Source organism: Dendrobates tinctorius, unplaced genomic scaffold (assembly GCF_039654945.1).
Source record: "Dendrobates tinctorius isolate UK_male_01 unplaced genomic scaffold, ASM3965494v1 ptg000016l, whole genome shotgun sequence".
Classification (NCBI taxonomy): domain Eukaryota; kingdom Metazoa; phylum Chordata; class Amphibia; order Anura; family Dendrobatidae; genus Dendrobates; species Dendrobates tinctorius.
Window position 1 is genome coordinate 66,339,649 of NW_027361684.1, and position 14,950 is coordinate 66,354,598.

Consider the following 14,950-nt stretch of genomic DNA (forward strand, 5'->3'; position numbering starts at 1 on the left):
TGGCACATGCTTCTCGCACGTCTTCAGGTACCTCTGTCACGCACTTGAACGTCGTGGACTTGCTCTCATCCTGGACATACGGCTCTGGGTTCCCCACGGACACTTCCCTTAATACAGTTGTTCCAACCAGGGGAATATCTTGTTCAGCTCTTAGCTCCCCAACTTCACAAGATCTCATCGCTTCACGACCCTCTGCCAAGATGGGCACCGGCAGCTCTGTTCCACCACCAGTCGGACCCGGCCGCTGTACATCTCCGTCCAAGCTCTTCTCCCGCAGAAGACCTTTTACTACTCCTCTGAGTTCTTCCATCTCTTCCCTAAGGGTCTTGTTCACATTTTGCCATGTTGACAGGTGACCACTGAGCTCCAAGACTTCTTTCTCAAGCCCTTCCACCCTGTGCTCCGCCATTTGTCTCAGGACTCTTTCTCGTTTGAGATGTTCTTCCACTGTCTCCTTTATTAACTGTAGCTCATGATCTTGTTCTCTTTTGGCCAGCACGTGTCGCACCACTACCTCTTTAATTATATTGTCACAGAGTAACACTGGGTCAGTCCCGTCAGTCTCATCTCCCAGCCCACCATCCATCATGTCATGAGACATCAGGTCCATAAGTTGGGCAGATGTACCTTTTCTTCTGGTCGGTTCTACCTCTGACCTGTCCACTTTAGGAGGCATCACTGTCTCAGTGTCTGCTGGCCCCACAGTTGAAACGTCTTCATCGTCCGACCATACGTCATCAAACACGACAAAGTCTCGGCCCCTCTCAAAGGTATGCACTAAGTTTGGTGGCATACTACCACCTTGACACTTCCCCTTTGTCATCTCTATCATAACTCTGTCCACCGTACAATTCACAATGACCCCATGGTCACAGCGAACCCTGACGTTTCTCTCGGTCAGAGATAAAACGAGAGGAGATCCTGTCAGAGTCACCTGACTTTTTGAGTTCAGCCTACCAGAGACACCTTCCCGATTCAGCATCACGGTACACACCTGTGGCCCATCGTTATCAGGAAAATTCAGGCCGCACTCCTCAAAACTCATACACACACTGCGGTTCCCCAGACATACCCACTGAGGCAACCAGTGCTGCAATTTCCTGAACCACCACAATTTTGGTCGCCGCCCCCTCCTGGGACTCTACCCCTTTTTGGGTTACCACCCCAATTTGGGTCACCGCCCCCTCTGGGACTCCACCACCTTTTGGGTTACCACCCCAAATTTGGGTCACCGCCCGCTTTTGGGACTCCACCCCCTTTTGGGCTACCACCTCGATTTAGGCCACAGCCCCCTTTCGGGATTTCCCCTTGTCCGTTCTGCAGAACATCTTATGCCACAGTTCACACAGTACAGTTTATGTCTTTTGGGGCTGGTACTGACACTTTAAGCACGACACTACACCAGTTCCTTCTGGTGCTGCCACAGCTCCTGCTGTCACAAATCATCGGCACCTCCGGCTGTCACTCACAAGCAGCTGCTGGTGTCACTGCAGCTCCTGCTGCACCGTCTTCGTGGACCCGCCGAACCACCACAATCTTCGTAACCCCACCAAGTTACCGCTAGCCGCTTGTCACCTTCGTGACCCCACTGAGCCACAGCAAGCTACCTTGAAAAACTTCGTGACCCGCTGAGTCACAGCAACACCTTCAGCTCTTATAAAGAGAGAAAGAAAAAAAACACATGCACAGTCTCTCACTGACTCTGGTCAGTGCAACACGGATTCCTGTCCATTACCTGCTGGTGTCAGCCACACAGGTTCTCGGGTACCTCTCATCCACAGAGGCACCCTATAGCGACTTCTCAAATAGTCTTTCCCTGACCCCGGTCAGCATACCACAGACTCCTGTCTGTTACCTGTTGGTGACTGCCACACAGGTTCCTGGATGCCTCTTCTCCTCAGAGGTATCCCACAAATATCAATACAGTCACTTTCTCTGACCTCGGTCAGTATTACTCACGATTTTCCAAACCGTCTGCTCTCCTGGCTCAGAGCCGTCAGTACGGCAACATGTGCTTCTTGGAACCGCTGCCCGCAGTCTGTCACCAATAGTGTTGAGCGATGCCATCCGATATCGTGAAATATCGGATCGGATTGGATCGGACCGATGCCCAAAAAGTATCGGATATCGCCGAATCCGATACCGGAAACCAATGCAAGTCAATGGGACAGAAAAATCGGAATTAAAATAAACCCTTTCTTTCCTTGTAGGTTAATTCTACATGAAGAAAAGCAACTAATAATAATGTAGAATGTATTTGGGGAGGTGGAGGAGACATTAAAGGCATAGAGGTTTAGCCCAATCAAATGGAATAGCAGGAATAATTTTTTTTTTAAAGACGTTCGGAGTTACAACGATATTGACTATGTTAACCTTTTTTATATTTTGTCAGATATGTATGTTTCACTACTTCCATGCTCTTCACCTTCTTTTTCACTTCTCCCACACTTTCTCCTTCATGATCCTCAGCAGCAGCAGCATCTTTTTCATCAAGTTCTTCTAAACCTTATTCATCTTTTTCTTCTTCACCTTCTTCCTATTCTTTTTTTTACATTCTTCCTATTCTTATTCAACTATTATTCTTCTTCATATTCTACTTCTTCATCTTCTTCCTATTCTTTTTCTTCATCATATTCTTATTTGTGACAGGCATTCCTATAGTTGTTATCTATAAAAGTTTGAAGATTACACCTTCCGTTCTGCCTGTCACAAAAGATTTACAACAGGATTTGTTCACGTTCAGTTTGGCCTGCAGCAGCAGGCCTTTTCCAGGGGCACCACGAGGAGGAACGGACTCACCCCCATACACTGCTTAGTCTTCTTCTGCTTATAATTTAGATAATATCTTTTGCTCTGATTTTTAGTCTTATGCTTAATGTTCTTCTGCTTTTTGTACTTCTGCTTCTTGGTCTTCTGCTTCTTGGTCTTCTGTCTCTTGTTGTTCTGTATCTTGGTGGTTGTCTTCATGTTCTTTGTCCTCTTGGTCATCTTCTTCAGGGTCATCTTTTTGGTCTTCTTTGGGGTGGTCTTCCGGGTCATCGTTTTCGTGGTCGTCGTCTTCTTCGGGGTGGTTTTCAGGGTCGTCGCCTTCAGGGTCGTCATCAGGGAGATCCAGAGTGATAACCAAAAACCATTTTCAAAGGCTTGAACTTGGAAATGTTGCAGAAGGTACAAGAAGGCTGAGGAACTGCCGAGAACCAGCTGACGGTACTGGAACCTAGATGGGTAGCAGAAGGAACAAGAGCCAATGGCACTACCGTGGACCAGCTGATGGCACTGGAATCCAGTTAATAAGCAGGAGATACCTGTGCTAGAAAGCACTACCAAGGACCAGCAGACGTTGCTGGAACTCGGATACCGAGAAGGAGGCACCTAAGCCAAAGGCACTGCCGAGAACCAGCTGATGGTGCTGGAACCCGGATGGGTAGCAGAAGCTGCAAGAGCGAATGGAACTAGCGAGGACCAGCTGACGGTGCTGAAACCCAGAGGGGCAGCAGAAGGAACAAGAGCCAATGGTACTACTGAGGACCAGCTGATGGTGCTGGAACCTGGTAACTAAGCAGGAGGTACCTGTGCTAGAAAGCACTACCAAGGACCAGCAGACGTTGCTGGAACTCGGATACCGAGAAGGAGGCACCTAAGCCAAAGGCACTGCCGAGAACCAGCTGATGGCACTGGAACCCGGATAGGTAGCAGAAGGTACCCATGAAAAACAAAGTTGCAAGGTCACGAGCCGGCCGCAGTTACCGAAACCCACAGTCCTACAGGGGATGCTTGTCCTATTGGCACTACGGAACCAACCTTTGTTGCCAGATCCCACAGCCCACATTAGGAAGCCCATAAACTGCAGACACCATAGACTCGGCTAACCCGACCGCAACATGACAGGACAACGTATTGGTGGCAAAGTGACGTTGGCACTACCCGGAAACAGCAGGCGTGCTGGAACCAGGCTGGGCAGGAGGGAGTATCCGTGCCAAAGACACTGCCGAGAACCAGCAGACGGTGCTGGAACCCAGAGGGGCAGCAGAAGGAACAAGAGCCAATGGCACTATCGAGGACCAGCTGACGGTGCTGGAACATGGATACTAAGAAGGAGGTAACTGTGCTAGAAAGCACTACCAAGTACCAGCAGACGTTGCTGGAACTCAGATACCGAGAAGGAGGCACCTCAGCCAAAGGCACTGCCGAGAACCAGCTGACGGTGCTGGAACCCGGATGGGTAGCAGAAGGTACACATGAAAAGCAAAGTTGCAAGGCCACGAGCCGGCCGCAGTTACCGAAACCCACAGTCCTACAGGGGGTGCTTGTCATCATACATACTCATCATACATATTCGCCATCCCATAGTGGAGTGCCCATATACCCATCACACATCCTTCATCTCATAGTCCCATGCCCATATACCCATCATACATATCCTCCATCCCATAGTCCCGTGCCCATATACCCATCATACATATCCGCCATCCCATAGTCCCATGCCCATATACCCATCATACATATCCTCCATCCCATAGTCCCGTGCCCATATACCCATCAAGCATATCCACCATCCCATAGGCCTGTGCCCATATACCCATCATACATATCCTCCATCCCATAGTCCTGTGCCCATATAACCATCATACATATTCGCCATCCCATAGTCCCATGCCCATATACCCATCATACTTATTCTTCATACCATAGCCCCATGCCCATATACCCATCATACATATTCGCCATCCCATAGTCGAGTGCCCATATACCCATCACACATCCTTCATCTCATAGTCCCATGCCCATATACCCATCATACATATCCTCCATCCCATAGGCCCGTGACCATATACCCATCATACATATCCACCATCCCATAGTCTCGTGCCCATATACCCGTCATACATATCCTCCATCCCATAGTCCAGTGCCCATATACCCATCATACATATCCTCCATCCCATAGTCCAGTGCCCATATACATATCCTCCATCCCATAGTCCCGTGCCCATATACCCATCACACATCTTTCATCCCATGGTCAACCATTATGACATCATAATGAGCGGCGGGGCTTGCAACCTATGATGACATCAGCATCGCCATGGCAACCATTATGACATCATAATGAGGGGCGGGGCTTGACACGCACACACTTTGTCCCCAGCATGTAGATAGGGGCATTATGACATCATAATGAGGGGCGGGGCTTGATGCGCACACACTTTTTCCCCAGTATGTAGACAGGGGCAAAATTGTTTGGTGAACTGGAACGCGCAGGGTTAAAATTTCACCTCACAACATAGCTTAGGACGCTCTCGGGGTCCAGACGTGTGACTGTGCCAAATTTTGTGGCTGTAGCTGAGACGGTGCGGATGCCTATCCCGGACATACATACACATACACACACACATACATACACACACACACACACACACATACACACACTTGCGCTTTATATATTAGATATATATATACACTGCGTTCCAAATTATTATGCAAATTGGATTTAAGTGTCATAAAGATGTAATTTTTTGTTTTTCAAATAAGTTCATAGATGGTATTGTGTATCAGGGCTCTTTGGATCACTGAAATCAATCTCAAACGCCTGTGATAATTAGTTTACCAGGTGAGCCCAATTAAAGGAAAACTACTTAAGAATGATGTTCCACATTATTAAGCAGGGCACAGGTTTCAAGGAATTTAGGAAAGAAAACGGATCTCTCTGCTGCTGAAAAGCATCAAATAGTGCAATGCCTTGGTCATGAGATGAAAACATTAGATATTTCCCAAAAACTTAAACGTGATCACTGTACTGTTAAGAGATTTGTGGTTGATTCTGAGCACAGACATGTTTGTGCTGATAAAGGCAGAATGAGGAAGGTTTCTGCCAGGCAAGTTCATCGGATTAAGAGAGCAGCTGCTAAAAAGCCATTACAAACCAGCAAACAGATATTTAAAGCTGCTGGTGCCTCTGGAGTCCCTCGAACCTCAAGGTGTAGGATCTTTCAAAGGCTTGCTGTGGTGCATAAATCTACTATTCGGCCACTCCTAAACAGTGTTCACAAGCAGAAATGGTTGCAGTGGGCCCAGACATACATGAAGACTAATTTTCAAACAGTCTTGTTTACTGATGAGTGTCGAGCAACCCTGGATGGTCCAGATGGATGGAGTAGTGGATGGTTGGTGGATGGCCACTATGTCCCAACAAGGCTGCGACGTCAGCAAGAAGGTGGAGGAGTCATGTTTTGGGCCGGAATCATGGGGAAACAGCTGGTAGGGCCCTTTAAGGTTCCTGAAGGTGTGAAAATGACCTCTGCAAAGTATATAGAGTTTCTGACTGACAGCTGTCTTCCATGGTATAAAAAGCAGAAATGTGCCTTCAGGAGCAAAATCTTCTTCATGCATGACACTGCAACATGTCATGCTGCAAAGAATACCTCTGAGTCATTGACTGCTATGGGCATAAAAGGAGATAAACTCATAGCGTGGCCACCATCTTTCCCTGACCTCAACCCTATAGAGAACCTTTGGAGTATCATCAAGCGAAAGATCTATGAGGGTGGAAGGCAGTTCACATCAAGACAGCAGCTCTGGGAGGCTATTCTGACTTCATGCAAAGAAATACAAGCAGAAACTCTCCAAAAAATTCACAAGTTCAATGGATGCAAGAATTGTGAAGGTGATATCAAAGAAGGGTTCCTATGTTAACATGTAACTTGGCCTGTTAGGATGTTTTGGAGTTAAATAGCTTTTTTGTTGGGTGAATGTGACCTCCTAATGCTGCAAATTCCACAAATGAGCATTTTCAGTTGTTTAAAACATATCAAATGTTTAGAAATTCTACTGTGCATAATAATTTGGAACAGTGCAATTTGAGTTTTTATTCATTTTGGAGATTATACTGTTATTATTGGGAGGTTTCTTCAATAAAATTTGATGTATACTCTAACCGGTGATGACTTTATTTTAGACTGACTGTCATTTGTACCGACTATTTAGGAAAATCAGAGAAAAATATCATTTGCATAATAATTTGGAACACAGTGTATATATATATATATATATATATATATATACACACACATTAGCTATGAATCCGCGTGGCGAGCATTTTTATTGGTATATGGTGTCCCGTCCTGGTATGTGGTGCCCCCCTCCTATCCTGGTATGCATGGCCCCCTCATCCCTATCCTTGTATGCATGGTACCCCTTCAACCCTATCCTGCTATGCATGGCCCCCTCATCCCTATTCTGGTATGTATGGTCAACTCACCCCCCCAATCCTGGTATGCATGGCACCCCATTCCTCATCCTGGTATGCATGGTCCCCTCATCCCTATTCTGGTATATATGGTCAACTCACCCTCCCCAATCCTGGTATGCATGACACTCCATTCCTCATCCTGGTATGCATGGTCCCCTCACCCCCCAATCCTGGTATGCATGGTACCCCCTCATCCCTATCCTGGTATGCATGGTCCCCTCACCCCCTATCCTGTTATGCATGTTTATGCCCACCTTTCTTCCATGTGCTCCAACGCTGTCCCGTTCTGCCGGAGTACGCACATGCCCATACCGCGCTGTCCCTCACCATATTACTGAAGACACACTGCAAATGTGTCTTGAGTAACATGGTACCGGATAGCGCTATGCGCATGAGTGATTCCGACAACTAACTCCTGCCCCATTCTCCGGCGAGAAGAGAAGCGCCGCAGTAACGCTCCTCCCGGTCAGGTAAGTATGGCACCGGAGATCACGGTATGCATTCAGTGTCTACGCATACCACCATCTCTGGCGCCATACGCTGGGTGCCTTATTCTGTCTGGAGCCAGGTTGCCCAGGCGCATCGCGCTTGCGCTGTCTATAAAGGCTTCGAACAGAGTGAAGCTCCCAGCGTTATAATATATATATATATATATATATATTATTTTCACTTATATTTGTTTTTGTGTGTAAACATTATATTTGATCACACAGTATGTAATGATATTATGGTCTTCAATGGAAAATGTAAAAGAAGAGGTTGGACAAGGAAATGACAATTTTTTTTTTGCTAAATAATATATCTTTATTTAACTTAGAAATCCAAGAGAAAACCGTGCAGATTTTCAACTGCGTTTTCTGCCAAGATAGGCAGAATGCACGCAGAATTTTTCAAAGGCAAATCCGCGATGTGCACACATACCCTACAAGCGATCAAGAAAATGTACATACTCAAAAATGGTACTAATGTAACGTCAAATGAATGATGCCTTTCAAAACTTTAGAATCATGTCTTTCAAAGAACTCTTGCAGCTTGAAAAAAAACAATTTCTTGTTATTTTATGCCAGTATTGTCTTCATTTTTTATGTTTCACAATGTATTTCCTTCTTTATCAAAGGAGACTTCTTTAATGATCCTATTCCTGAGGCAGACCTATTTATTATGGCCAGGATTATGCATGACTGGACAGAAGAAAAATGCCTTACACTGCTGCGGAAGATATACCAGTCTTGTAGACCCGGTGAGCTCACACTGTAGGAAAATGACAATGTAAATGTGATAATGTGATAGACAGGAAAAACTAAAAGCAGGTACAATTTCTATTGTAGATTTTTTTTAACCATAAGATCATTATCTTTAACAAAAATAATAAAAAAAATAACCAATAACAAAAAAATTATGTCAAATCTCTATGCCATAAATGTCTAATTGATGAGGGTCTCATCTTTGGAACCTGCACTTATTTTGAGGCAGATCTGTCCCATAGTCTATCAAGATATTGGTGTATTTTATTTAGATTTTAATTTGGCTTTTTACATTTTCCTCTTATATGTCAATTATTTTTGGGTGACCCATATTCTTTAGTGCCTGTGTTACATACCGTGTGCACAATTATTAGGCCATTTATATTTTTGATGATTAATTTTATTATTGAACAACTACAGTGCCAGTAAATCCAAAATATTACTAAACCTGAAACCTGAATACATTACCTATTCCGACCACTGTCAGTAAATAAACATCAAACATCGGCGCTTATTGGGCTTTGAAACTATCAGCATTTGGACAGGGAAGAAAAGGCAATATCTCAGCAGACACTAGAACCAACTATGCAGCCAGAGGATCAAATTCCAAAACCAAACCATGGAAATGGCGATCCTTCCCATCTGAGCTTTGCACTGTGCCTGAAAAGTAGTATTTGACCACACATGGGGTATTTTCGTACTCAGTAGAAATTACATAAGAAATTGTACTATTTGTTTTCTCCTAAAATAACTTGGGGCTAAATCAATATTTTAATGGAAAAAAATAGCAATTTTTCATTTACTCAGCCCAATGTTATACAATTTTGTGACCCACCTGAGGGTTAACCCCTTTTCCCCCGAGGGTGGTTTGCATGTTAATGACCAGGCCAATTTTTACAATTCTGACCACTGTCACTTTATGAGGGAATAACTCTTTAACGCTTCAATGGATCCTGGTGATTCTGAGATTGTTTCTTTGATATGACTTGTGTCTATTTGCGAAAAAAATGAAATTTGAAAATTTTGTAATTTTCCAACTTTGAATTTTCATGCCCTTAAATCACAGAGAAATGTCACACAAAATACTTAATAAGTAACATTTCCCACATGTCTACTTTTACATCACATACAGTTGTGGCCAAAAGTATTGACACCCCTGCAATTCTGTCAGATAATACTCAGTTTCTTCGTGAAAATGATTGCAAACACAAATTCTTTGGTATGATTATCTTCATTTAATTTGTCTTAAATGAAAAAACACAAAAAGACTTGTCCTAAAGCCAAATTGGATATAATTCCACACCAAACATAAAAAAGAGGGTGGACAAAAGTATTGGCACTGTTCGAAAAATCATGTGATGCTTCTCTAATTTGTGTAATTAACAGCACCTGTAACTTACCTGTGGCACCTAACAGGTGATGGCAATAACTAAATCACACTTGCAGCCAGTTGAAATGGATTAAAGTTGACTCAACCTCTGTCCTGTGTCCTTGTGTGTACCACATTGAGCATGGAGAAAAGAAAGAAGACCAAAGAACTGTCTGAGGACTTGAGAAACCAAATTGTGAGGAAGCATGAGCAATCTCAAGGCTACAAGTCCATCTCCAAAGACCTGAATGTTCCTGTGTCTACCGTGCGCAGTGTCATCAAGAAGTTTAAAGCCCATGGCACTGTGGCTAACTTCCCTAGATGTGGACGGAAAAGAAAAATTGACAAGAGATTTCAATGCAAGATTGTGCGGATGTTGGATAAAGAACCTCGACTAACATCCAAACAAGTTCAAGCTGCCCTGCAGTCCGAGGGTACAACAGTGTCAACCCGTACTATCCGTCAGCGTCTGAATGAAAAGAGACTGTACGGTAGGAGACCCAGGAAGACCCCACTTCTTACCCCGAGACATAAGGCTGGAGTTTGCCAAAACTTACCTGAAAAAGTCTAAAACGTTTTGGAAGAATGTTCTCTGGTCAAATGAGACAAAAGTAGAGCTTTTTGGGCAAAGGCATCAACATAGAGTTTACAGGAGAAAAAAAGAGGCATTCAAAGAAAAAAACACGGTCCCTACAGTCAAACATGGCAGAGGTTCCCTGATGTTTTGGGGTTGCTTTGCTGCCTCTGGCACTGGACTGCTTGACCGTGTGCATGGCATTATGAAGTCTGAAGACTACCAACAAATTTTGCAGCATAATGTAGGGCCCAGTGTGAGAAAGCTGGGTCTCCCTCAGAGGTCATGGGTCTTCCAGCAGGACAATGACCCAAAACACACTTCAAAAAGCACTAGAAAATGGTTTGAGAGAAAGCACTGGAGACTTCTAAGGTGGCCAGCAATGAGTCCAGACCTGAATCCCATAGAACACCTGTGGAGAGATCTAAAAATGGCAGTTTGGAGAAGGCACCCTTCAAATATCAGGGACCTGGAGCAGTTTGGAGAAGAATGGTCTAAAATTCCAGCAGAGCATTGTAAGAAACTCATTGATGGTTACCGGAAGCGGTTGGTCGCAGTTATTTTGGCTAAAGGTTGTGCAACCAAGTATTAGGCTGATGGTGCCAATACTTTTGTCTGGCCCATTTTTAGAGTTTTGTGTGAAATGATCAATGTTTTGCTTTTTTGCTTCATTCTCTTTTGTGTTTTTTTCATTTAAGACAAATTAAATGAAGATAATAATACCAAAGAATTTGTGATTGCAATAATTTTCAGGAAGAAACTGAGTATTATCTGACAGAATTGCAGGGGTGTCAATACTTATGGCCACAACTGTATGGTCTATATGACAGTTAAAAAATTATGCTACGATGACCAAATGTTTGCAACATTTTTTTCTGCAGGTCTCTCTCTATCTATTTTCGTTAGATGTTCATTTGTTTTTCTTGGATTTGTGCTTGTCTGTATATTTTGATGTAATGACTAGTGTTGAGCGATACCACCCGATACTGAAAAATATCGGATCGGAATGGATCGGCCGATCTAAAAAAAGTATCGGGTATCGCCGATTCCGATCCTGGAAGTCCCATTCAAGTCAATGGAACAGAAATATCGGAATTGAAAAAAACCCTTTCTTTCCCTGTCGGTTAATTCTACGAAAAACAACTAATAATAATGTAGAATGTATTGTGGGAGGTGTAGGAGACATTAAAGCCATAGAGGTTTAGCCCAATCAAATGGAATAGCAGGAATTTTTTTTTTTAAGATGTTCGTAGTTACAAAGATATTGACAATGTTAAAGCTTCTTCTTCTTTCTTCTTCTTCTTCTTCTTCTTCTTCTTCTTCTTCTTCTTCATTGTTATCTATAAAAGTTTGAAGATTACACCTTCCGTTCAGCCTGTCACAAAATATTTACAACAGGATTTGTCCGCGTTCAGCTTGGCCTGCAGTAGCAGGCCTTTTCCAGGGGCACCACGAGGAGGAACGGACTCACCCCCATACACTGCTTAGTCTTCTTCTGTTTATAAATTTGATAATCTCATTTGCTCACATTTTTAGTCTTATGCTTAATGTTCTTCTGCTTTTGGTTTTTATGCTTCTTGGTCTTCTGTCTCTTGTTGTTCTGCATCTTGGTGGTTGTCTTCCTGTTCTTTGTCCTCTTGGTCATCTTCTTCAGCATCATCTTTTATGTATTCTTCTGTGTGGTCTTCAGGGTCGTCGTCTTCAGGGTCATTGTCAGGGAGATCCAGAGTGAGAATCAAAAACCATTTCCACAAGCTTGAACTTTGAAAAGTAGCAGAAGTTACAAGAAGGCTGAGGAACTGGCGAGAACAGCTGATGGTACTGGAACCTGGAGTGGCAGCAGAATGAACAAGAGCCAATGGCACAACCGTTGACCAGCTGACGGTGCTGGAACACGGTTACTAAGCAGGAGGTACCTGTTCTCCAAAGCACTACCAAGGACCAGCAGACGTTGGTGGAACTCGGATACCGACAAGGAGGCACCTAGGCCAAAGGCTCTGCCGGGAACCAGCTGACGTTGCTGGAACCCGGATGGGTAGCAGAAGCTGCAAGAGCAATTGAAACTAGCGAGGACCAGCTGACGGTGCTGGAACCCGGAGGGGCAGCAGAAGGAACAAGAGCCAATGGGACAACCGTGGAACAGCTGACGGTGCTGGAACACGGTTACTAAGCAGGAGGTACCTGTGCTCCAAAGCACTACCAAGGACCAGCAGACGTTGGTGGAACTCGGATACCAACAAGGAGGCACCTAGGCCAAAGGCTCTGCCGGGAACCAGCTGACGTTGCTGGAACCCGGATGGGTAGCAGAAGGTACCCATGATTAACAAAGTGTCGCTTCCGCGAGCAGGCCGCAGTTACCGAAACCCACAGTCCTACAGGGGGTGCTTTTCCTATTGGCACTATGGAACCAGCCTTTGTTACCAGAACCCGCAGTCCACATAGGAAGCACTGAAACTGCAGGCACCATAGACTCGGCTAACCCGACCGCAACACGACAGGACAACGTATCAGTGGCAAAGTGACGTTGACACTACCCGGAAACAGCAGGCGTGCTGTAACCAGGCCGGGCAGGAGGGAGTACCCATGCCAAAGACACTGCCGAGAACCAGCTGACGGTGCTGGAACCCGGAGGGGCAGCAAAAGGAACAAGAGCCAATGGCACAACCGTGGACCAGCTGACGGTGCTGGAACACGGTTTCTAAGCAGGAGTTACCTGTGCTAAAAAGCACTACCAAGGACCAGCAGACGTTGCTGGAACTCGGATACCAAGAAAGAGGCACCTAGGCCCAAGGCTCTGCCGAGAAACAGCTGACGGTGCTGGAACCCGGCTGGGCAGGAGGGAGTACCCGTGGCAAACACACTTCTGAGCAGCAACATGCGAAGTTGAAGCCCAGGGGTCAATCATGCAGCAGGCTGAGGCCAACTTGGAGCGAGTTTTATATTGGTTGTACACAACAACTGATTGTAACCGTGCTCCACTTTAGCCTCTGGCTCTACTGTCTCTAGTATTTCCCCTGGCCTCCAACCACGCCAGGTGCTGCTCTGCAGTGTTGTCTGCACAATCCACACTTGTTCCTGAGTTACTGGGGCTCAGTCATGTCAGTTGATCCTCTGATGTGTGTCCGGCAAGGTGTCCTGCTCTGTCCACATTCCCACAACTAATAATGGGAATGGGGACAGAGCAGGAGACATTGCCGGACAAACATCAGGGGATCAACTGACGTGACTGAGCCCCAGTAACACAGGAACAAGTGTGGATTGTGCAGACGGCACATCAGAGCAGCGACTGGCGGGGTTGGAGGCCAGGGGAAATAACAGAGACAGTACAGCCAGAGGCCTAAGTGGACCACGGTTAAAAGTCAGTAGTAGTGTGATGTTGGAAGCAGCAGTAGACTTTGCCATCCGCACAGCAGGGGAACAGCTGGCATTACTGAACCCCACAGACACAGGAGCGAGTGATTCTATCTGTGCGGATGGCACAACTGGCTGTGTTGAAGCCCAGGATCAATGCTCTGAGCAGGCTGAGGCCTACTTGGAGCAAGTGGAAAATAACATGTAGTGTGATGTTGGAGGCAGCAGGAGATTTTGCCATCCGCACAGCAGGGGAACAGCTGGCATTACTGAACCCCACTAACACAGGAGCTAGTGTGTTTTTCTCTGTGAAGACGGCACTTCTGAACACCAACTGGCATTGTTGGAGACCAGGATGAGGCATGGAGCAGGCTGAGGCCTGATAGGGTTGGCATGTGGAGGCAGCAGGAGACTTTGCCATCTACACAGCAGGGGAACAGCTGGCATTACTGAACCTCACTAACACAGGAGCTAGTGTGTGTTTCTCTGTTAAGACGACACTTCTGAACACCAACTGGCGTTGTTGGAGCCCAGGATGTGGCATGGAGTTGGCTGAGGCCAACTTGCAGCACATTTTATAGAGGTTGTAGACTACTACTGATTGTAACCGTGCTCCACTTAGGCCTCTGGCTCCACTGTCTCTAGTATTTCCCCTGGCCTCCAACCCCGCCAGTGACAGCTCTGAAGTGGCGTCAGCACAATCCACACTTGTTCCTGTGTTACTTGGCCTCAGTCCCGTCAGTTGATCCCCTGATGTGTGTCCGGCAAGGTCTCCTGCTCTGTCCTCATTCACACTACTAGTAATGGGAATGTGGACAGAGCAGGAGACCTTGACGGACACACATCAGGGGATCAACTGACCGTGACTGAGGCTAAGTAACACAGGAACAAGTGTGGATTGTGCAGACGCCACTTCAGAGCTGTCACTGGCGGGGTTGGAGGCCAGGGGAAATGCTAGAGACAGTGGAGCCAGAGGCCTAAGTGGAGCAGGGTTAAAAATCAGTAGTAGTTTGAATGTGGATGGAGCAGGAGACTTTGCCGTTCAGACAGCAGGGGAGCAGCTGGCATTACTGAACCCCACTAACACAGGAGCGAGTGTTTCAATCTGTGTGGACGGCACTTCCAGGCTACAACTGGCTGTGTTGTAGCCCAGGATCAATGCT

General features: G+C 45.7%; 1 protein-coding gene across 1 annotated transcript in view; it reads left to right on the plus strand.

Moving 5' to 3' along the window:
- The window catches only part of LOC141080603 (acetylserotonin O-methyltransferase-like), a 293,335-nt gene that overhangs the window by 255,042 nt on the left and 23,343 nt on the right, over positions 1 to 14,950 (plus strand). The window contains exon 7 of the mRNA XM_073565940.1: positions 8,367 to 8,489. Within this exon, the coding sequence (XP_073422041.1) occupies positions 8,367 to 8,489 (123 nt within the window). The remainder of the gene's footprint in view (positions 1 to 8,366; positions 8,490 to 14,950) is intronic.